Here is a 24583-nt window from a genome sequence, read left to right as displayed (position 1 = left end):
CTCTGCTATCGGCGATGGAGGTATCGAGTATTATCGGAGAGTTGAAGCAATTTATGAACTTATATTCTATGGTGAAAACCCACCAAACGTCGTAGTATTCAAATGTTATTGGTTCTAGCCGAAGGAGACTAGAAGAACTCATGAACATATAGGGCTAGTCGAAATCAAACAAAGCACCCATTTAGATGTTCCTGATGTCTATATTACGGCTGTGACGCCCCCAATTCAATCGTGCACTAATCATACGCGCAAATGTGTACGATCAAGATTAGGGACTCACGGGAAGATATCACAACACAACTCTACAAATAAAGTAAGTCATACAAGCATCATATTACAAGCCAGGGGGCCTCGAGGGCTCGAATACAAGAGCTCGATCATAGACGAGTCAGTGGAAGTAACAATATCTGAGTACACACATAAGTTAAACAAGTTTGCCTTAAGAAGGCTAGCACAAACTGGGATACAGATCGAAAGAGGCGCAGGCCTCCTACCTAGGATCCTCCTAAACTACTCCTGGTCGTCGTCAGCGGCCTGCACGTAGTAGTAGGCACCTCCAATGTAGTAGGAGTCGTCGTCAACGGTGGCGTCTTGCTCCTGGACTGAACTGCGGAATGCCGGAATAAGAGGGGGATAGCTAGTCCTATCAAAGACTACGCTTCCGGCAACCTCCATCTTGCAGCATGAGAAGAGAGTAGATGGTAAGTTAACCAATTATCAACGCATAGCATAATCCTACCCGACGATCCTCCCCTCGTCGCCCTGTGAGAGAGCAATCACCGGGTTGTATCTGGCACTTGGTGGGGTGTGTTTTATTAAGTATCCCGTTCCAGTTGTCATAAGGTCAAGGTACAACTCCGGGTCGTCCTTTTACCGAGGGACATAGCTATTCGAATAGATAAACTTCCCTGCAGGGGTGCACCACATTTCCCAACACGCTCGATCCCCTTTGTCCGGACACACTTGTCTGGGTCATGCCCGGCCTCGAAAGATCAACACGTCGCAGCCCTACCTAGGCACAACAGAGAGGTCAGCACGCCGGTCTAAATCCTATGGCGTAGGGGTCTGGGCCCATCGCCCATTGCACACCTGCACGTTGCGTACGCGGCCAGTGAGCAGACCTAGCCTCCCTTATACAAGAGCAGGCGTTCCAGTCCAACCCGGCGCGCGCCGCTCAGTCACTGATGTCACGAAGGCTTCGGCTGATACCACGACGTCGAGTGCCCATAACTGTTCCCGCATAGTTGGTTAGTGCGTATAGGCCAGTGGCCAAACTCAGATCAAATATCCAGATCTCGTTAAGCGTGTTATTTTGAAGTAACCGCGAACACCGACCAGGGCCAGGCCCACCTCTCTCCTAGGTGGTCTCAACCTGCCCTGTCGCTCCGCCACAAAGTAACAGCCGGGGGCTGTCGGGAACCCAGGCCCACCACTACCTGGGTGGAACCACCTGCCCCTTCAGCCCCAACTTCGGAATCACTTGCGGGTACTCAATGAGCCGAGCCGACTTTAGTCACCACATGTATCATGTATAATATATAAGTATATACCCGTGATCAACACCTGACGTGATCGCGGCCCGATAGTATAGCATGGCAGACTGACAAGAATGTAGGGTCACTGATGATAAACTTGCATCCTATACTAAGCATTTAGGATTGCAGGTAAGGTATCAACAACTGTAGGAACAATGATAGGCTATGCAATAGAATAGGATTAACCGAAAGCAGTAACATGCTACACTACTCTAATGCAAGCAGTAGAGAGAGGAATAGGCGATATCTGGTGATCAAGGGGGAGGCTTGCCTGGTTGCTCTGGCAAGGAGGGGTCGTTAACACCGTAGTCAATCACTGGGGTACCGACAGTGGTCTCGGGGTCTATTGGAAAGAAGTAACGGAGGGGAACACAATAAATAACAGAACAATCAAAGCATCACAAAGCATAACATGGCAATACGCGATGCTAGAGGTGACCTAACGCAGTACTAGGTGATACCGGCAAAGGGGGGAAACATCCGAAAAAGTATCCCCGGTGTTTCACGTTTTCGGACAGATGAACCGAAGGGGGAAAGTTGCATGTTCGCTATGCTAGGTATGTGTGGAGGACGAACGGGCTGCGTATTCGGATTCGTCTCGTCGTTCTAAGCAACTTTCATGTACAAAGTTTTTTCATCCGACTTACGGTTTAATTTATATGATTTTCTAAAGTTTAATTGAATTTCTGGAATTATTAATATTAAGAAATAATAATAATTAAAAAAGAGATTTGTTAAGTGCACCCAGCAAAGTGCACACAACAATGCACTCTGAGACTAACAGTGGGCCCAGTTGACCAGGTCAACTGCCTAGTCAGTAGGTCAAAGGTCATGGTTGACCAGTCAACAGGGTCTACCTGTCATTGACTCATAGTTACTAGATTTTAATTAAATCTGTTTAATCCATAGGGGACCCACATGTCATACTCTATTGTTAGATTAACAGAGTTTTAGTTTACTAACTGGTCAATTAGGGAGGTGGGTCCTGGTGTCAGCGGGTCAGAGGGGGGGGGGTCATTAGCGAGGTGGGTTAGCGAGGCCGAAGAGGCCCGGCATGCACGGGCGCTGGAAGCGCCGGCGGCCAGAGCCTTCGGCTCGAACGGGTGACGGCGGCAGCTGGGGAGCAGGGACCGGCAGGAGGGGGCCGGCGGCTGCGCAGGGGGCATCGACGGCGGCGGCGCAAGGCAACAGTAGCTGCAGGCGGCGGCGAGGCGAGCGGCGAGCGAGGCGATGCGGGCGCAGCCTGGCGTGGCAGCAGCAGCAAGGTAGAGCAAGCCGCAACAGAAGCAGCGGTAACAGTGCTAGCAAGCGGGGGCGGCGCAGCTAGCGAGCTGCGACCGAAGTAGCGGCGAGGGCCGGCATGCGCGGACGGCAGCAAGGCGGCAGCAGGCGCGGGCGGGCTCGCGGCCAGGGGGCGCGTTGGGCGGCATCGCGGGCAGGAGCGGGCGGAGCGTGCGGGGTGGGCGTGATGCAGGCGGGCGGCGAGCGGCAGGGCCGCAACCGCGGGCGCGGGGTGAGCGGTGGCACGGCCGGCCGGAGCGGCCCTAGGCGGTGACAAGCAGGGGGGCGGCGCTCGCGGCGACGGCCTACAGCGGCAACAGTAAGCAGGCAGCAGCGCGGTAGTGGTGGTGGCCGAAGGCGGCGGGGCGTGCGTGCAGCAGGGCGCGCGGGCGCAGTCAGGAGCTCGCGGAGGGGAGCTCCGGTTATGGCAGTGGTGGTGGCTTATGGCGATGAATCGAGTGGGGAAAGGAGGGGGTCGGACGAGGCTCACCAAGGGGAGGTCAACGGCGAGCTTGAGACGGGTCGGGGGCTTGCCGGAGCGCAGGACGACGACGAGACAGCGGCAGGGGCCAACGGAGCCGAGGTTGAAGAAGGGGACCCGATGCGCCTTTGGTTGGGGTCTTCACGGGAGAGGTTGAGGGTGACGAGGGGGGCTCACGGACAACGTTCGACGCGACGGGGGAGCGCGGTGGCCGCGATGACGACCACGGCTCGGGCAAGTACATTTTTTTAAAGAGAGCGAGCGAGGTAAAGGGGGGAATCGATCTAGGGTTTGTCCATGGGGTCGCGGGGGTGCTCTAATCCACCACGGGGCTCGTTGGATTGCCGACACGGCGCCATCGGTGGCCATGGCGGCCTGGATGGCCGCCACGATCTCTTCTCTGTAGCTAGGTAGGGGAAGAGTGGGGGAGGTGGGCTGGGCCCTACTGTTGCACATAGAGCCCACTAGTGCAGTACTAACTAGGCCCTTTTCATTTTTTTGTCTTATTTCTTTTAGGTGTTATTTTCTAATTATCTTGCATAGTAAAAGGTTCTTGTAAAATGTGAAACTTGTCACATAAATTTGATGCAATACTATGCCCATGCTCCAAAGGGTTCTAGTCAATTTGGATTTAATTCAAAATAGGTTCTGAAATTAAATGGGGCTATTTGGTGCTATTGGTCCATTGTTTAAAAATCCAATGGGCATTTTAAACATCTCCAAAAATGTTTGTTTAATGTAGAAACAAATATGTAGTGAATATTTGCAACCGAGCGAACATTTAGTTTTGCAAGTTGGAGAAATATTATTCTTGACTTTTGTTTTAAATTTTGAATTTGAACTCGGTTTGGATCAAAGTGAGGTTTAGCAAATTAATTGTGATGACATGGCACCATTAGTGTGTCATTACTATAGCTTATTTATCCGGGCGTCACAACGGCTCAACAGGCGACCAAAGTTTTCTATCTACTGTGGGCCTGCCAAACTGATCCAAATCTGAATGGTCGGAGGTCGTTTATGAAGTGCCACCACGTGTTAAACCACCTCCCCCCAATGAAGAGGATTATGAACCTCACATTAACCCAGACACATATGAAGGTGACTTCTTCCAAGAAACACGTCTTTCCAAAAAAACGCTTCAAGAAAGGCTCTACTTCACCCCAGAACATTGAATTAGACAGCGACAGTGAAGCCGACTTCAGCCCTAAGCCGGAACAAGAAGAGCATGAACAAGAAGAGGTTACTGTTGCGGATGACTTGTCAATACTCGACCGATTACGTAAAGGTGGCCTTCCACATGTTGATGCCACTTAACCCGATGAGCACTTCATTCATGATAGTGATGATGATGATGATGCATTTATTGATCCTGGAGCATTTATTGAACCCGATGATCAAGATTATTATTAGGTATTCATTTTTATGTTGTACTTGATTTATAGTTTTACTTGTATGATTGTATGATTTATGTAGTTACTTGTATAATTTTCTTACTTTGTATGATTGTTTGTTATACATAGTGCCATGGTCTTGATATCTGTCCCCGTCGGCCCTCGCCCGGTTTATGATTCAGATGTGGTATATTCTCTTTTATAACTATTTGTTGCATTTCGCATTTATGACAATTATGGCCATCAAGTTGGCATAGAGATATTTTTATCTAGAAGGTATGTGAATCAAAAATTGCAACCGACCCTCCTGTCGAGAAGTTAAATTTAGTTGAGAAAAATGAGTATTTGAAAGAAAAAATGAAAAGAATTGAAGAAGAGAAGATGAAAATGGAGTTGTATGTTGCTGATGTCATCGATGATCACAAGATGAAGATGAATGCAATGCGCTTGAAGATTAAGAAGATTAGAAAATATGCCATTGATAATGAGGCTTGGTATCATTATGCTGTTGGATCAATTGTTACCTTAGTTGCGATCTTGATCACATTTATTGTGATGAGAGTAAGTTTTCTCTAGTGTTTTGCTTAACAAATGACATAGTTAGCTTATTTAGTTCATTTATGACATAAGTAGCTTATTCATTTCAAAAATGGCATAATAACCTTGTTCTCTCATAGATGTCATATATTTAGCTTATTTTTCTCCAAAATGGTTCATGCTTCTTCTTCTTCTAGTCTTCTTCTTATTCTTCTTCTTCTTCTAGTCTTCTTCTCCTCCTTCTTCTAGTCTTCTTCTTCTTCTAACTTTCTTACTCCCATTTTTGCAGGTTTGATTCACTTCATGGAAGCAGCATTGATGGACTACTGGTGTTTAGTTTTTGTTTTCATTTGTATTGATGCACAATGTGAAACTATGTATGTATATATGGATGAACTCCGTGAAACTATGTATGTATTGGATCCTTTAATACCCTATGTATTATTGCATTGATGGGCTGCTAGATGTTTGATACATGGGCTATGTTTGAGGTTGAAACAATATATATCATATATATCTTTTGAAAATGTAGGGATATAACAGAAAACAGAAAAAACAGAAACAATACATGCACTTTGTCGTCCGCCACCGACGGCAAAGTGGTCTTTGCCGTCTGCCACCAACGGCAAAGAGGCCACGTGGTAGCAACCTGTGCAGTCTGGGAGCTGACCCATTTGGTTACTTTGGTTGTGGGACTTTGCCGTCTGCGGCGGGCGGCAAAGGCTGGGGGGGCATGACACATGGCTGACGTCATACAACATGTTTGTCGTCTGCTGGCAGACAACAAATCCTCCCGTTAGCCACCTAACGTGGCTAACGCCGTTTTTTTGCCGTCTGCCACCGACGGCAAAGAACCTCTTTACCGTAACTTTCTTTGCCGGGTAGCTTTGCCATCGGTGGCAGATGGCAAAGAGGCTTGCCGTCCGCTTTTGGGTCCTTTGCCGTCCGCCATGGCAGACAGCAAAGAAGTTGATTCCTGTAGTGAACGGCTATGGTTTCTAAAGTAGTTGGTTCGACCATGTGTCGAGCTCTGCGCATTGGATTAGATCATGGCACCAGTTATAATGTTGCATTGTTTTTTATTGCATTTTATCATCGACTATGGGTCGATAATGGCAATGGAGATTCATCGATTTGCGTGTTGATTGAAGGTTGTATTTTGTGTGGAGTATGGGCTTGGTTGGGGGAGGGGGGGACATATCTGGTGCACCAAGGCAATTGGTACTACCGGTGCACCAGACCCCGTTGCACGTTCAAAAATGTTTTAAAAAAATCCGAAAAAAATTAGTGCATCAACACAACATCAATGTAAGTTGTCACAAAAATTCAAAACAATGCTCAAGATACAAAAATGACAAATTTGACGACAATGTGCTAGTGGGCGAAAACTGAAGCCCAACTTGTGTTCTGTACTATTCAATGTCAAAATTGTCTTTTTTATATCTCGAGCAATGTTTGGAATATTGATTTTAATTTTTGTCACAATGTACATTGATGTTGTGTCAATGCACTAATTTTTTCCAGATTTTTTCGAACAATTTTGAATGTGCAACAGGCAACCGGTAGCCACATACATCACCGCGCGGGGGGGGGGGGGGGGGGGGGGGTTGATTCATGTATTTAGAAAAGGAGTTCTTGTATTAGGTTTGTGTTCATCGATGATCTTCATGAAAGTGTGCTCCACGTATTTGATAACGATTTTCCAAACTGTTCAAAGGGCAATGCTATACTGGAGGGAAGCGTCTTCAAGAAGCAGCCGATGAACGTTGGGAACTTTCATGATGTAATGGCCAACTCACTTTTGCAAGGTGGTTTTAAATTGTCAGCTCAAACAACAGCATGACGCTTCTAATCAAGGTTCCTCCGCAGGATGTCCCCACGCATCAGATGATGACAGAGGTGCAGGTGATGCAACCTACGAACTAGAGTTCACAGCTCTCGCATGCTGATTTGTGAAACGGTCAGTCAGTGCTGTCTGTGTCCAGATATAATATTTTTCAACCACACTACCGACCGTCTGGAAACAATACTGGGAGATTTCCAAGTCTCAAACTGCCTAAGTGCTCGCTCGGTTAATCCACGTCCTAAACCGAACAAGCATATAAACAACAGAAAAATAATTAACTGCATCAGCTTGAGGATCTCATGTTCATAGTTTACTTCTGAAAGAAAAGAAAAAAATATGTATTGCCACATCAATTTGCTTTACTTGAGGACAATGTTGAGTCACATATCTATACACATTTGTTGAGAAGTCGCTGAACTTCTCAATACAACAAGGAGCCAAGGTAAAGCCATATAGGGAAATCAAACGAATGGCAATACAACATAGAAGGAACATAAAAGTAACCTTCTTTGCTACACAGAAAAAGAAACATATAAGGTTGGTGATTTTACATGGAGAGATTGGGCGCGTCAAAAGTTTCCTGGCAAGCATTTTCATCGGACAATTTCAAACGTTAGAAATTAGGATAGGATCAAAGATACCAACAGGCAAGTGGCGAAGTATTTGGTACCTTAGGCTAACAAGTGATCTATGTGAAGGTAATTATCCTGTCTAAGATTCGTGTGCGGCACAGAGGGCATTCCGAACAGGCAAGTGCGCAAGGCTTGCACACTGAAGAAAAGGCATAACATTAGTAAACATAAACGACAAGGATGTTTAGCACATGAACGCAATTCCCTATCATGACTTACAGCAAAAATGCCGACAAGGAAGCAAAACTGCAGCAGTTGCGGATTCAAAACATACTTTGCAGACATGGGAATTGCCATCTTTATCACTCAGGGGGTCAGTTTCCTTCTCCTTCATCTCTTGAATTTTAGCCTGCATGCAGCAAAACATCAATAATCCAGCAGCCATTCATGATAGAATTTTATTTTAGTACCCAACAGAAGCTCTGCCTCTTCATTAAATGGAGAAAAGAATTAGCCAGTTAATAAGAGAAACCGGCCTAAAACTGAAACAACAGACTCATCCCACTGACTAAACCAGGCCCAAAGCCTACTCCAGCTGCCAGTGCAGCCTTCTATTTCCTCCGTTCCTAAATATAGGTCTTTCTAGAGATTGCATCAGGTGACTACATACGGAGCAAAATGAATGAATCTACACTCTAAAATATGTCTATATACATCCGTATGTGATAGTCCATTTGAAATCTCTAAAAAGACTTATATTTAGGAACGGAGGAAGTACGATGGAATGAGGACATTAGTTTACTTGTGAAATGTAAAAGCTGTTATGTTCAAATCGATCACTTTAGTTGAAGCTGACGATGTAAGTCAATTTAGATTACCACTGCAGGGCATACCTCAAAGGTTTGTACAGGGATCAACAGCTTAGCACGCAAGGGCCTTAGTTACTAACCACTTCCTCTGATTCATAATAATAGCAGTTTACGAAAAACAAAATCATTCAAACATTTTTAGGTTTGACCTTTATAGCATAGAAAGAATTGCACACATCGTCATGAATATGTGCTCATAACATATACTCCCTCCGTCCGGAAATACTTGTCATCAAAATGGATTAAAGGAGATGTATCTAGACGTATTTTAGTTCTAGATACATCCCTTTTCATCCATTTTGATGACAACTATTTTCGGACGGAGGGAGTAGTTGTTTTATTAAAAACAACACTTCTTAAGCAAACTGTGACCAAAATGCTACTTTTAAAGCCATGTGAACGTCCTAGACTACTTAAATTGTGAATCAGAGGGAGTATTTTATACCAAGTCTTACTAATACTACAAAGGCATCACACTTATCCCACAAACTATTTTGATGCATATGAGAATGGTAATGGTACACAAAGTAATGGACATATGTCCACCCCTTCACGAAGACACACCATAACATGAAACGAAAATTATAAACATACCTTGAGACGAACAAGAAGAGGTTCAAATTCTGGACTTCTATATTCTTCTGCAGTCAATGACTTCACAGTATCATCTGACACTTGTTTCTCAACTAAAGCTGCATTTGTGTCACCTTTGTTTTCCTTTGCATCATTAGTTATGTCAGCTAGATTGATAGACCGGTCATCAACGTTTAAATCAGATATGCTGAAAGCCCCTCTCTTCAACTTAGCAACAAGAACCCACATGCCTGCTAGATCATTTTCTAGAGAAAGCTCTTTCTTCTTTGCTTCATCAAACTTCTTCTTGTACTCCTCTTCAAGAAGCTCCTTCTCTGCCAAAGCTGCTTCTAGAGCAGCTTCCCTCTTTTTTCGCGCCAGTAGCTCCATCTTCATATCCTCTAAATCAAGACTCCAGGTCCCAACTTCATCCCTGCCCCTACCTGCTGGGCGCCCCTTTCTAACAGGAACCCTGGAATGTGCCATCTCCTGGGCAATTAATAACTCCTTTGCCTGCCTTGCATTTTGTATCGATAGCTTTGTAACTTCTTCAGCCAAATTCTTAAGCTCAACAGCTGCAGAAGATGCCAATTCTTTTGCATAAGCAGCTTCCTCACTTAATTTGTGGTTCTGATTGATTAGGTCTCGATTTTCTTCAATCACTTCCAGATGCTGGTATTTAAGCTTCTCAGTTTCAACTTCCTGTCAAGATATATTGGCAAAGTTGATTGACTCGTTTAATAAGGGGAAAAAACGTAAACTAATTATGTACAACCAACAAATGAACATATAAATTAGTATTGCATATCCACAAGCTTAAAAAGAGTGCAGCACAAAATTCAGTGCAATGTTCCAGCAAATCATCCACAAATACGTAGTGGGTTTCATACAATATAAGAATATGTCATAGATGCACAATATATCATTATAAACAAAATAAATTAAAGACACAAAAAAGTAGTGCAGAAATCTTGAAAGAAATCTAGTTAAACTGAAGATAAAACGGATTAAACCTTGGACTGAAGTTTAGATTTCAAATCAAGAATCTCCTGGTGTGTGCATTGTTCAGGGGATATGTTGGTTTTCGGTATGAGCTGTGCCTCGAGGCGTAGAACTTTTTCTTGTAAATCATTGATTTCCATACTCTGCAAGTAGCAAAAAAAAAATCATACAACAAATTAAGTATTTCCCACTCGGATATTCTAAACTGAAACTACGCACACATAAAAGGAAGGAAGAAGGAAAGAGAACCTTCTGTTGTAGCTGCTCCTGAAGGACACGATTATCGGCCGATTTTAACTGTCCCAACATATAAGAAGACAATCAGAACTTTTCTAAAATATATCTATACATGTACATTGAAGACACATCAGTTTTGTGGGAAGCACACTGAAAATTTAGTAAGATCACCTCTAAGTCAAAAGCCTTCTCATTGCATTGAGCTGTCAACTTCGTAATAGTCTGTTTCCACAAAATGTATGTTACTACGCAGGGAAGGGGATACACAAATAATTAAGAGGCTTATCTTTATACTAGACAACATTACCTGCTGCATATCCACCATAGAAGCATTAGCAACTGATGCCTCACCGCTTTCCATGATTTTTTGTTCCAGGGCTCGCAGATGCCTCCTCTTTTGCTGGATTTCATGCTCTAAATTCTCTATCTGTTATCAAAAGATACATGCATGAGCATTAGTTACAGTGCAACGCATTGGAACATCATGAAGATATAGAAGATGATACATTCTATCAAAAAGAGTTACAAAACTATCAAAAGAGGATGTTAAGGAGCCATCTATCAGAAGTGGCATATTTAAAATGGAACGGTTAAAGTAAAGGGAGCAAAGCAAGATAAAATATCAAACATGAGCTTTAGAACATATTCAGAATCCTAGAAAAATAGCAGAAGTGTGTAGTGTATGCAACTGTGAAGCACTCCATGTGTCTGTCTTTCAGTAACACGAAGACATATGCTTATTCGTCTGGATACTTATTCAGTAGAACAAGAAGTTGAATATTGAGCAGGAAGTTAAATGTAAAAAATGCTAAGAATGGGATGACACCTACTTGATTCTTTGTCCCTTCAGGGTCTTCTATGGATTGTTCAATTAATCTTTTCAGCGAACTGGTACCAAAAGCAATCTCCCCAGCAAGCATCTTAACTTGCTCAATCAATAGATCCAAATGATCCGATTCCGTGATTCCCACCTGATATACAAAGTACATTAAGCTATAACCAATAATCATTCGTAAATTCAGCACGTTCTCTTTCAAAATCCAGTATAAAATTGATTCTAAAAAAGTATAAAATAACCATTGTACTGTATTGAATGTCTAGCATCAGAGCTACTGAAGCCAGGACCATTGTTAATATAGACTGTTGGATATGCTCCATCAGCCAGTGCAAAATAAAGGTCCACGACAAGTGTCCACTCGGTCCTTGACTCCTCTGTCTGCCCTCCCTTTGCATCTCCTCCTCCTTCCCCTCCTCACTCCTATCGGCTGTCGCTGCCTCTTCCTTTCCCTTCTTCACCAAAGGTCACTGCCTCCACCACACAATGGTGCTGCCTCTGCACTAAACTGTTGTTCCCGCCACAGCCACCTCCTCCATACCTCTTGCTGCTGCCGCCTCCACTCTAGGACTAATTCTAGATGTCCGGTGCTTAGATCTGATTTTGGTATTTGCATTTGGATTTAGGGCATGGCAAATGGACGCTCTCGATCTTAGTTTAGGTTTTCCATTTTCATATGGTAATATCAACTCCTTGCTCTCTCATAGCCTCACTAAATAATTTATTTATTTTCAAGTACAAATAAATGCTTCTAGGAGTATTATCTAACAAAAATACAGATTAATCGATCCATTCTTGCTTTATGGAAATATTGTATCAGCATATCGCAGTATCTGTATCTCAGATGCCTTCTGTTCTGGGAAAGGATAAATAGAGCTCAGCACAAAAATATTCGTGGCAGTGAGAATACAGTCAACTAGAGAACACAACTCCCAGACATGACTTTTCTCAAAAAAAAAAAAAAACCCAGCCATGACTGTTAAGAAACAATGCATGACTGCAATGGGGAATAAGCTGTGACTGTTACACACACTGATTGCACGTAATGTTTTTAGTGGAAAACCAGTAATATGGCCAAATAGGTTTTGGATTTCTAATATTGTAGTTTTCCAAATGTTGTTTTGAGCCAAACAAGTGACAAAGCATATTTTCCACAAGAAGTTGTGCATCAAAAAAATCAAGAACGGCAAGATGATAGCTATAAACCTTAGGATTATGGCATGGGCACATGTCACTGGTTTACTGGTCAATTAAAAAATGTAGAATGCAAACCTGCATTGAATCTTGTCCTGAACCAGCTACTGAAGAAGGATCTCCGCTAGCAGACCTTAGTCCATTGATCTCATCCAACGGGTCAGGCAAAGCAGATGATAAGGTGTCCTTTGATGTACTGTCATTTTGGACTACCGTAGTACTATCTTGGGAAGAGCTTAACTTCTGAAATAGATAGAATTAGTACACCTTCTAAGTTAAAAGAGCATGACTTATAACTTCATAGAATCAAAAACCTTAAATATGGTAACAAATGCAGAATCAGATCAATAATGAGCACCTACATCTTCCTCACTAACAGAATTTTGGCGCTGAAGACGAGACGAATCTGTCAAAGCAGGAATATTGGTCTTCGTGGAAACAAGTATTAACTTGGTCAACCGCTGTATTCTGCTCATCAGAGCAGCTTTGGCATCCTCTTCCTCCTCAAGGCGAGATTGCATTTTTACCTGGCCCTCTTCCAACTAAACAAGGCAAAAGAAGTCATTTTTTAAGCATTTACAACTTAGCAATATGAAATCAATATAAGTATTCATATATAGAACAGGAAAAAATCAAGCATTTGCATAGATGCTTCATAAACCATTGTGCTCCTTAGTTCTATCTGGCAAAAGCAAATGAAGCAGACCTGTTGCCGTAAAATCATTATTTCTTCCTGACTAGCACCCCCAAGCATTCCTCTCCTAAACTCATCAAGCTCTTGCTTTAGAGACGATATTTCTCTCTGATACTTCTTGATCAAAGACTTCTCATCAACTAACTGCACAGAGAAAATAATGAAATGTTCATTAATTATTCAAGTAATGGTGCCACGGGAAGTAAGAATCGCATGCTGAGAACATTTACCCGGTTACGAGAGGCATAAATTTCAACACGCTTTGCTCTGCTTGCAAATTTCAATGTATTATGGGTTTCCTCCATGTTACTCGATGCTGGCGTAATTGTGCAAATTAGCTGCATAAAGAAGTCAGTATGTCAGCTGGATAATTGAAAATAAAGTTTCACTACACGCTGCAAAGATAGCCTCCACCAGCACATGTAGTGAGTTCCAAAGCAGGAAGCTCTAAAGAACGGGTAGATACTTACTGAGACGTGACCATGGCCACTCAGTGATGACTGCAGCAGACGAGTCAACTTAGAATCTCGATAGGGTATATGTGTTGCTCTCCCTTCACTGAGCTTCCCGATAACCTTTGAATTAGGAAGTTAAGTTCAGAATTAATCAGTGATTACATTAAGGATACCAGAAACATAAGTGGCCCTGAAGTAGAGGTTGCTTAGAATAAATGTACAAAATATGTTGCCACATTCAACAGCTCCAACTAATTACCAGATGATGTCCAATATAAATATAAGTTCAGGTGTGCTCCCTGAAGTTCTAAAACAGGATCTTAACAAGATGTGTTTCAAGTTGAAATTTACGACAATAGACATAAAACGAAAACCCTGAGTTGTGACAGGTAATTAGAAACAAAAGCTTACTGTTCCGAGAGTTAAAAGACTCTTGTTAATATAAGATCCTTCCCTTCTTCTTAACCCCGTAGTCTCTGTCTTAGAACTCTCTGAGCCAGCTAGATCAATCAAATTCTATAGAGAAGAAGCATTAAAAAGTAAGACTAGAAAGCGTAACGGTTGAAAAATGTAATCTTGTTTATGGGTAAAACAACATACAAGCTGTGAGTACATGGCTCCATCGTACTCGTCACCACGATCACTGCTTTCAATCATCTGCAGAAGAGCGCACAAATATTATAGACCCAAATAAATAAATACAACATATCACATGTGAGATTCAGAAACATGATGCATCATTATCAAGAAACTCAATAGCATCCGCCATACAAGAACAATAAGGCAATATTCATAAATAAATTGATTAAGTTCTTCACTCTGCAACTCCTGGAAACTAATTTGGAAAAGCTGGGCGCCACCGCGGGTTAAGTTCTTCCACTTGCTGGCTAACCAGGATCGCTGCTGGACAGCCGACAGGCTCGCCCGCCGCGGCCTGCAGCACCACCCCCGCTGCCTACTATGCGATCAGACCCCGGAAACTATGCGACACCTCTTGTTGGACTGCACCTTCGCCCGGCAAACCTGACATGAGATACTGACTTGGCTAGGAGTTCAGATACCTACACCAAACCATGAGGCAACGCTAATGGACTGGTGCTGCGCGGAACACAAGGAGCAACAACGCTGCAGCGCAAAGCGCTGGCATCTGTCACCCTCCTCGTGCCTTGGATGATCTGGAAGCGCATGAACGAGTGTGTCTTCGACAATGCCAGCCCTTCAATTGCTACACTTGTAGGCAGGATCAAGGACGAAGCTTCTTCTTGGGCGACGGCCGGCGCTCTAGGACTTAGAACTGTCTTCCCCTCTACCTGGGATGTCCACTGACTTCCTCCCATCTATCTGTAACCCTTGCCTCCTAGGAGGATTGTACCATACTTCTACCTTTTCAATGAAATGAAATGCAAAGGTCTTTTGCGTTTTCTCGAGAAAAAAATTTGATTAAATGCCTTAAATACTGATGGAATTTCTGAGCTCACCATAGTGAAAATAGTATGACTTCGGCTGCTAAATAAGTTGAAGTTGTTTGAACCAACATGCCGATGCTCTGTCATTTGAAGTAGTATTAGTTTGACTCTAATAAGACTACAATTATATAGTAGGTCATGAATTAAAATATCACCAAAACAGAAAAAACTGTGAAACACTCAGGTAAGACAAAAAGTGTGAGTAATTCAGAAATTAGCACCAAAATTGAGTTAGCAAACTGAATAATTACAACTGTGAGTAAAATCATATATTGTCTAGAAATAATATTCGCAAGCTAAAGTATCTATGAATTAATCATATTGTGATTGGGAATATAAGAGAGACCAGCGTTGAGAATAGATTATAGGAGAGAAGTCAATGGACAATAGTAGTCTTGATAATATGCAGCATAACTGATTGAGAGACAACAATTTCTCGCAGACTGAGAAACTGCTGATCCGTTAAACAAAAGCAATCATAGGAAATGAGTGGCTAGTTATTGGTTCTACATGAGAAGAAAATCATACAGTTCACAAGCAGACTAATGCATTGTAGAGAGATACTGCATGGCTAATAGCACATGTCTCACAGAAACAACACCTTCCTGGTGCATATCCATGCCAATCGGTGACCCCTACCATCTAGCCAGTAACACTCTAGTAGTAGGGAAAGCAATATATTATTATCACCTTCGCCAGCAGCTATGAAAGAGAGAGCATGTCCTGGAGAAAGTACAACTTCTTCTTTTATTCCTTCTACATATGTTCCCTGTAGCAGAAGGAAGAAGATCAGCGGAAGCTCAAAACTAGAGGTATCACTGCAGTAGATAAAGGCATGAAGCTACATTGGCGTTATTGCATATAACACAGCTTGCATTGTATATGAACAAGGAAAAAACAACACTGAGTCACTGACTACACAAACAAGATCTACATGTCAATCACTCTCAGAGCCAAATGGCACTCCAGGCATAGTTTACGTGCTCACTTGACATGTAACAATTTCATTACCAAAAGAAGGCCACAAAAACTGCTTGTCATTTTGTTAACTTGCAAATCAAATAGATGGCATTCTGCTGGAACCATTAATCTAGTCATCATTTCATGAGGAAACAACAAGGTTTAAAGAAAGATAATGTGTAGCAAGTACGAGCAATACCATATCAAACCCATGAAAGCTAAACTAACAATATTACAATATCTTCACAGTTTGTTAACTGGATGGAATGATGTCCAGAACTTTAAAAACAAAACAAGATAAAAAGAGGGGCAGAAAGATAATGTGTAGCAAGTAAGAGTAATATCCATATCAAACCCATGAAAGCTAAACTATCAATATTACAATATCTTCACAGTTTGTTAACTGGATGGAATGATACCAGAACTTTAAAAACGAAACAAGGTAAAAAGAGGGGCAAAACGAAAAGCAGATTCATACTAGCGAGAATAACAGCAAAAAACTAAGAAAATAAGTACCAAAAATGTACTCAAAATTAGGTTTCAGGAGGAGATGCAAAACAATTAAATACAGAATTACAGCACAGATACAGAAGCAAGACAATAAACATAGTGTAACAACTGTAGGGGATTAAACCTGTGCATCCTCCCTCACACGCAGATTTTGTCCAGTAGGATCAAGCAGATCATTTATCACCTGCAATAAAATGTACAGATTTAAACCATCCAGATAGTACTAGATGAAAGTGCATTCTGGATACAGATAATCTGCGATGGAGTGTGACTTGTACTCCCTCTGTAAAGAAATATAAAAGCGTTTAGATCACTATTTTAGTGATCTAAACACTCTTATATTTCTTTACGGAGGGAGTAACTTTTAACTTGATCTTCATGAAAGGCAAGGAGCTCAATAATCAATATATGGAAATCATAGTATCACTCAGACAGTATTTCTATAGCACAAGATTGGAGGGATATATGACAATCACCAACTGGCATGGGTGTGGCTCATGCAAGCTGCACCCACACCAAGAATAGTTAAGACCTAAGATTAGATATTTCCCTAAATAAGAGACTAATCAAGACTAAATAAGAGACTAATCTTTAGTGGATTAATCTCTGTAGATCTTTTGACTTTGTTCAAACAAAGGCCAGCCATATATGAGGAGGTAGGCACATCCACACATCTACCATCAGGAACGTGAAGTCCAACCAACAAAAATAAGTGCTGAGAGCATGCAGCAAAACAAAAAAGGGAAATATGAGGATAATTAATGGGAGCACACTCTAGGTAGGGAAATGACCAGGAAATATTTTGCGAATGGTCAGACAAGTCAGTATTTATATTAATTTATTACAAAGAGAAAAGGCACAGCACACAAGGATCAACTGTTACTTGAGTAACGCTGTTGGACTATTCAAGAAAGGGATAAATGCAGTGACTTTGGAGAAATTTACGAAAAGGAGATACCATACCTCATTATAGATTTCCAGGTATGATACACGTAGCAAAAATTCCCTTCCAGGAGTCTGTTGGTCAAGATATGCAAATCAAGGGTTCAAGTTCAGTATAACCAGAAAAAATGACAAAATATTCAATAGATATGAGCAGCAAAGAGTAAACAGTAGAGTTGATAAAGAACACGATTGACAACAAAACAGAACGTGCAAGTTTTGTATATAGGTTTGAGTATGTCATCGTGGCCACAACTGAAGTTGTCAGCCTTCCCTCTCAGCCTCTCAATGCTCTTCAGTTAATCAAATAAATAAGATTGTTTTATTTGTTCGCTAAGTGAGTGAGGAAATCCTTGTGTAAAAACCAACAAAAGAACTCTCCAAACTCATAAGTCCACTTTCCAGGCAGTTTATCTTCAACAAAGAGCTACCACACAGTTATACAGACTCAGTCTTAACTCTTAACTCTTAATGCTCTGTTGTTTGGAAATTCAGATTATTGTGGTCAGCTGAGTTTGGATATAACAGATCATGTTTGCATGACATGCATAAACATGGGCTGCTTTTGGTGATACAGTGTTCGAAATTATATTAAGTGTTTATCTAAACGATGCTTTGTGGCTAGTAATGACTAGGAAGACATAGGTACAGATTTACGAGGTGATTAACTAGTCACCAAAGTAAAGTGTTCCTTCATTAAAAAATATAAAACAAATCCATTGGTGCAGTTAAACATATTTACAGTGTGGAGTTTAAATGTTATATTGCTATGTAACTCAAGCACTTGCTGTCATACCTCTTGTATTAAGCTGAAGACATCCTTGATGGCTAATGGGATTATTCCAGGACAATTCTGGTCACCCTGCGGAAGATTGGGGAACAAATGAATAGGCAGTATAAATATTAGTCTTGTCTTCACAAATCACAAATGGGCTTGTATCCAACAATATTATTTGCGAAAAATGGATATAGCACAATCATAATTGTTACCACGTGAAGTAGCAGGTGCAGAAAATCGATTGGAACAACAGAATTGAACTGAAAGGAATGTGCTAAAGGGAAGACCCTTCAAAGAATAATATCTTGCTGCTATTCTACCTGTGTTTTGGTCTTATTTCTGTAGAAAATAAGAACTTACATGCATTGTGTGGGTTTTCCCACTGCTTGTGACACCATAGGCAAAAACTGTCCCTACAAGTTAGTACAAAGATGTGTTCAGAGATCAGTGACTATGATAAGCTAACAATTCACCATACAAGGTAAAATATGAATTATGTAAGAATAGATGCCATTACAGCAATAGCCCTCATAAAATATTGAAGCATTGAAGAAAACGATATGGACAATAAGAGTAAATTAGGTATCAAAGGAAACATGATGAGAAGGTAGAGATTGGATATCTCATAATGCACTGTGCAGTCACGACAGTAACATTACATATGGGCATAGAGTGAAGGTGGACAGATAAAAGTCTCTGTGGCTGTTGAATTACATATGACATTATAATTATATCAAAAATCAAAATAAAATGTGTAGAGTAACCTAAATAAATGAAAGTGGCATACCATTTATGCCCTCCATAGCACCTTTCACAACAGGCCGAGCAGCAACATCATAGACAGCCTCTGTAGCTGTTGAAGGCCCAAAAACTCTATCTAAACAAAGAAACAAAGTGGAGAAAAGAGATTAATTATCATGTAGAAATCAAGGTGACATAATATGTTGATTTATCTTAGTTGGTTCGCCAGTTTTAAATTCAGCTATATTGATTTGCTGTGACCAATAACGTTTTATCACAGTAAGGGAAAGAATCAGGATAACTGTTTAGAAACTACCCCCTCCATCCCATAATTTAAGATGTTATTAACTTATTACAACCAATATATGAGTACATTGGCTGTAATAACATCTTATAATAGGGGACGGAGGGAGTAAATGCCATTAAGTTTGCTGTGAAACAATTTTCTGGGTCTTTTTTCAGCACATGTGTCCGATTTCTATTGATAAAGATCACAGCACAGGGCATCAGCATCATCCATGTCCTACGATCAACGTCCATGGAGAATATCAGACATTCCAGAGAACTACATAAAGACCTTGTTGGTATCTATATTCTAATGCATCTCAACAGTGAACCACAGTTCTTGAATTTGCAAATGGATACCTTCAGACCAAATTTTGAATATATCTACATCTCAGGAGGCGAAAACTAAAATGAACAAAACCCTGCGTAAGTATGAACACAGGACCCCCCCCCCCCCTCCACATGTCCATACCCCGCATATCAAAGGTGATCAAACCCATCTGTGTATATTTATATGAAGCCACGAATCATGCCACAAACTTCAATGAAACTTCAGGGATCTCAGCACTTCCCAACATCTCAGAGGAAACAGCATCCTTGCCTCTGGATAAGCTTTGTTATGGTTTCATGCCCGCATTGGACACTCTTGCGAGCAAAAGAAGGATCTCATAAACTGTATCTATATCATAGGCTTCGTAGGCTATGTGTGAATGTGAAGTACGCCCATCTTCAGTCTAGATTTCAAAACGCCCTTCTAAATCATAGGCTTCATAGGCTATGTGTAAATGTGTGGGCATAAGACTGTCTTATCACTGTGCCTTTTAATAACATAGATCAGATAATATCATAATGCACTCCATACTATTCATTGTACTTAACAAATAAGTACAAAAGAAGGATAAGTCAAAATATCCATATGCATATACATTGTATAATACACAAGTAGTGAAATCATACAGTGAGAATTGGAACTTCTCTCTCAGGTATATATAATGTAGAATCGGCAAAAATTATCCACGCCCAAAAAGCCACAAACTGATGATATATATGTTCTTAACTACTCCAGGTATCTGGCTGGCATGTGCCCATTCTCAAATTACCAGCCAACACCAATGTTTCCCTTCACAAATATTCTGTATCCATAGCTTGAACAAGCTTTCAAACATCCACTGGTCATGGAGAACAAATTGGGCCATGAGACCTGTACTAGCATTGCCTATGTAAACCGTAGATCTCACTGTTAAGTCATCTGAAATTCTTAATTGAAATTCACAGCATACTTAGTGAGGGCAATTGAGAGCAAACAGTCTTCTGCAATCTCCATAAAAACAGTCTTCACGGCATACTGACGTCAATCTCGTGAAAAATTACTAGCTGTCGACTAAACAATATCAGCTGCCTCTTAAGAAATGTGAACCAGGACTAAAATTTTCAGTTCATCCTCCCTTGTCTTGGCTCTTATGAATTCTGTCAGCCCACAATACTAGCCGCCTCCGTGCTAATTTCAGTAGTGCCTCACTTATGGTGTAAAACGTGTGTGTGACTATGTATAAACATGCATATATATGTATATGTATATATATATATATATATATATATATATATATCAGTTAAAGTGTGCATGTGACTATGTGTAAACATGCATATTTCACCAATGTACCCTGGAGAAAGAATTGCATTCAATAGCCGAACCGATATCATCCTCAAAATTTGCATGAAGAATCCAAGCCCCCAAATCACAGATAGCTCACAACTACTAGTCAGGTACCTAACTTGCCAAATCACCAATCCCACAACCTACATTGCCAAATCCCAAATAAACCGACGGAGCAACAAAGCGTAGCTGCTTACCATAACCATAAGCCGATGGCTGGACGTAGTCACACCGCACAAGCCGATCCCCGTCGGGATACCACGTGATCTCGTCGCCGCGCTGGATCTCCCGTTCGCTGCAACCACATCGAATCCAGCTCAAATCAGTCGGAATACTGGCGACCGCGCCCCGGCACAAGCCCATGGCAACAGCGCCCGCAGGCAGATCCCCGCAGCCCCCCTCCCAGATCCCCACCTGAGTGGCCGGAAGCGGATGGTGACGGAGATGCTGTCGCCTGATCGGGAGGTGTCCTCAATGACGAGCTCGTCCGCGCTAGGGAACGGCACCGGAGCAGGAGGCGGCGGCGGGGCGGGGGCGGACCGGCGCCCGGGGGTGGTGGACCTGGAGCCCCCGCCGCCGCCGTACGAGGAGACGGAGGAGGAGGAGCGGGGGATGAGCCGCCCGGCCATGTAGGAGCTGGAGGAGGAGGAGGAGGTCGGCGGGCGGCGGCTCCCCGCGGAGAAGGGCGAGCTGCTCCGCCTCGACGAGGACGACGAGGACGGCCGCGACGACATCGCGGATCTCGCACGCACGCACGCACGCGGCGGTGGGGCGCGGCGCGGCGCGGGACGGGGGGGAGCGAGGCGGAGGTGGGGGGAAGGTATCCGAAGGTCAGAGGCTTCACATGGCCTGCTCCATTCAATCCAAAAGAGAAGGGAGGCCGCTGCGTCGCGGGATTTTAAAAGCGAGACGCCACGCCGCAGAAGAAGCAGCAGAAGCAGCACGGGAGGAAGGAGGAGGCGGAGGAGGCTGCACTGCTACTACCCCTTGCTCGACGCAGGAGCGTAGGTGGGGACCACGTTGACCACGTGGCGGCGCAGTTACACTGAGCTGCCGGGGTAGTACGCCCGCGCGGCCCACCCGTCGGTCGGCGGCGGTGATTTGAAATGGGGAGGACGGTGAGCCGGGTTGCGTGTGGCGGGCGGGAATAACTGCGGCGTGTTTCGCTTTCTGCGGGAGTTTTTATTGCTCTCGGGGTCGGGGTCTCGGGGAGGGGCCAGGGCCCAGGGGAAAGGGAAGCGGTGGCCGGGGGGAGGAGGGAAGAAGGCAGCGGGCGTGAGGTGGGGAAAAAAAAACTGAGGTGCGGTGGTGAAACGGGTGGTGGCAGCGTGCGGCTTTCCTGGAGGCGCACGCGATCTGCTGCCACTGCGGCAACTGAGCGCTGACGCTGGGGAGCTGGTTGGTGTGGTGTGGTCACCAGCTTTGCTTGGTCTGTTGTTATTGGGTTTTTTTTCTTTTGCCGGGATCCTTTGGACTTTTTAAAACCCGAGGTTTTGTTGTTCTCGAGATGGGATTTGAAATACGAATTTGAACCTACAAAAGAGATCGCCGCTCGTCTGAAGTACCGACTACCGAATGTTTGGCACAAAAGCTAGAAACATGAAGACTTCAGAATTTTGAACTTTGCGGGCAAACGTCTCATTTACCGTTGGATTGAGGCATGAATCTTGAGCATGGGAGATCAGCCACGACACCAAATAAATTTGTTCGTTCATGAAAAAAGACAAACGCCGCAAACACCCCCACTCCCCTGTCTTCCTAGGGTTTTTTTCTCTTTCCCTGCTCCTCCATTCCCCCCGCATCGTGGCGAGATGAGCAGATCAGACGGATCCCGAGCAGTTCTCCGAAGTGGGTGGTGGCGCACGTCATGGCTCAACTCCAGGGACACGCAATGCGGGCGAGGAGATGCTCGCTCGCGCACTTTTGATGTGTGGCATGTTGCACAGTGACAATGGGGTGGGGGCGAGGGCGGCAGCGGATTCCAGCGGTGTGGTGTTGCGCCGCGTCTGATGTCGGGGAACGCAACAGAGGTCGGTGGCATGGTGTGTGGATATGGTAGTCCGAGGAAAAGAGGTTGCTCGCGGGGAGCTGTGCCGCGAATTGACGCGTGAGGTGCGACGACGGTGTGGCGGCGTTGAGTAGAGGATGGCGGCACAGGGTGCGTGTTGGGATCTACGGTAGGGTGCGTCAACTGCAAATTGAAAATTCCTACCCGCAGAACATCCAGGAACACGCTACATGAGATGGATCACAGATCCTAAAGCCCAAAGTCCGTTCGGCCTGGATCCGAGTTCGAGTAAGATCACATCTGACTCGTGGAGTCGGATCAGGCCTCACAGGTTCCTTCTCTTAAGCGCGTGGCCCCTTAGGCTCAAGTTGGCTTGGTTGCAGGTCGGATCATCTCCGACCTGCTCGGTTGGTAGCGGCCTCTAACAAGACGTGCCGACCACCAAGTAGACAATGAAGTTGGCTGGTGAACCTGTACAACATGTCACACTTCTCTTCCCTTTGCCACACGATATATGTTGTGGGGCTCAAGGCGAGTTTTTCATCCTTGTGCTAGCCCGACCTCTTTCTCGTTGCTATTATGCCGACCACAAACAGGATTATCTCATAATCCTTGTTGTGTGGCCATGCTTATCTTGGTCGGATCACACGAGGGGCCCGGAGTATATCTCTCCTGACAGGAGGGGCAAAATCACATCTTGCTCAACCATGTCTCGCAGCATGGGTCTGGACAAGTCCGAAACCTACCTTTATAACTACCCAGTTACAGAGTAGCGTTTGATCGGCCCAAAGCAAGTCTGTCACCATTCCAAGTACATGCGACGGCTCAGGTCTTAGGACATATAACTTATTGAAAGAAATATGCCCTGAAGGCAATAATAAAGTTGTTATTTTATATTTCCTTATACCATGATAAATGTTTATTATTCATGCTAGAATTGTATTAACCGGAAACTTGATACATGTGTGGATGCATAGACAAAACCACCGTGACCCTATTAGACTAGCTCGTTAATCAAAGATGAATAAGTTTCCTAACCATAGACATGTGTTGTCATTTGATGAACGGGGTCACATCATTAGGAGAATGATGTGATTGACAAGACCCATCCGTTAGCATAGCATATTGATCGTTCAGTTTTATTGCTATTGCTTTCTTCATGTTATATACATATTCCTTTGACTATGAGATTATGCAACTCCCGAATACCGGAGGAATACCTTGTGTGCTATCAAACGTCACAACGTAACTGGGTGATTATAAAGATGCTCTATAGGTATCTCCGGAGGTGTTTGTTGGGTTGGCATAGATCGAGATTAGGATCTGCCACTCCGAATATTGGAGAGGTGTCTCTGGGCCCTCTTGGTAATACACATCATAAGAAGCCTTGCAAGCAAAGTGACTAATGAGTTAGTTGCGGGATGATGTATTACGGAACGAGTAAAGATTCTTTCCGGTAACGAGCTTGAATTAGGTATGAAGATACCAACGACTTTGGCTATTGACCGGAGAAGTGTCTCGGTCATGTCTACATAGTTCTCGAACCCGTAGGGTCTGCACGCTTAACGTTCGATGATGATATAGTATCATATGAGTTTTGTGATTTGGTGACCGAATGTTGTTCGGAGTCCTAGATGAGATCACGGACATGACAAGGAGTCTCGAAATTGTCGAGAGGTAAAGATTGATATATAGGACGATGATATTCAAACACCGAAAGTATTCCGGGGGGGTATC

At 43.4% G+C, this 24583-nt stretch overlaps 1 protein-coding gene and 1 long non-coding RNA gene across 3 annotated transcripts; both read right to left on the bottom strand.

Moving 5' to 3' along the window:
* Positions 1–311: 311 nt before the first annotated feature.
* Positions 312–3564, bottom strand: LOC147991071 (uncharacterized). Its single transcript, XR_015611198.1, has 2 exons — positions 3307–3564; positions 312–675 (listed from the first exon to the last, which is right to left on the bottom strand). It is a non-coding gene; the product is annotated as an uncharacterized LOC147991071 (long non-coding RNA).
* Positions 3565–7338: 3774 nt separating this feature from the next.
* On the bottom strand, positions 7339–21987 carry LOC125509545 (kinesin-like protein KIN-7K, chloroplastic). 2 transcript variants are annotated; one of them, XM_087520106.1, is made up of 25 exons: positions 21253–21987; positions 21036–21133; positions 18946–19035; positions 18519–18571; positions 18177–18242; positions 17402–17455; positions 16563–16622; positions 15659–15737; positions 14981–15048; positions 14103–14159; positions 13914–14018; positions 13518–13622; positions 13278–13385; positions 13060–13191; positions 12716–12895; positions 12432–12596; positions 11155–11295; positions 10632–10751; positions 10496–10546; positions 10337–10384; positions 10099–10230; positions 9107–9787; positions 7978–8052; positions 7742–7842; positions 7339–7651 (listed from the first exon to the last, which is right to left on the bottom strand). In XM_087520106.1, exons 1-24 carry the CDS (start codon positions 21570–21572, stop codon positions 7783–7785), a joined length of 3048 nt encoding a protein of 1015 aa, XP_087376232.1. In that variant the 5' UTR covers positions 21573–21987; the 3' UTR covers positions 7339–7651; positions 7742–7782. The 2 variants fall into 2 exon arrangements, with proteins under 2 accessions (XP_087376232.1, XP_048530492.1); XM_048674535.2 differs by having other exon boundaries at positions 7923–8052; positions 21253–21984.
* Between the last annotated feature and the right edge of the window lie 2596 nt (positions 21988–24583).

Source organism: Triticum urartu, chromosome 1A, assembly GCF_056163025.1.
Source record: "Triticum urartu cultivar PI428250 chromosome 1A, HENAU_Tu73, whole genome shotgun sequence".
In the NCBI taxonomy this organism is placed as follows: Eukaryota; Viridiplantae; Streptophyta; class Magnoliopsida; order Poales; family Poaceae; genus Triticum; species Triticum urartu.
Note: the sequence above shows the minus strand (reverse complement) of the source record. Positions and strands in the feature narration are given on the sequence as shown.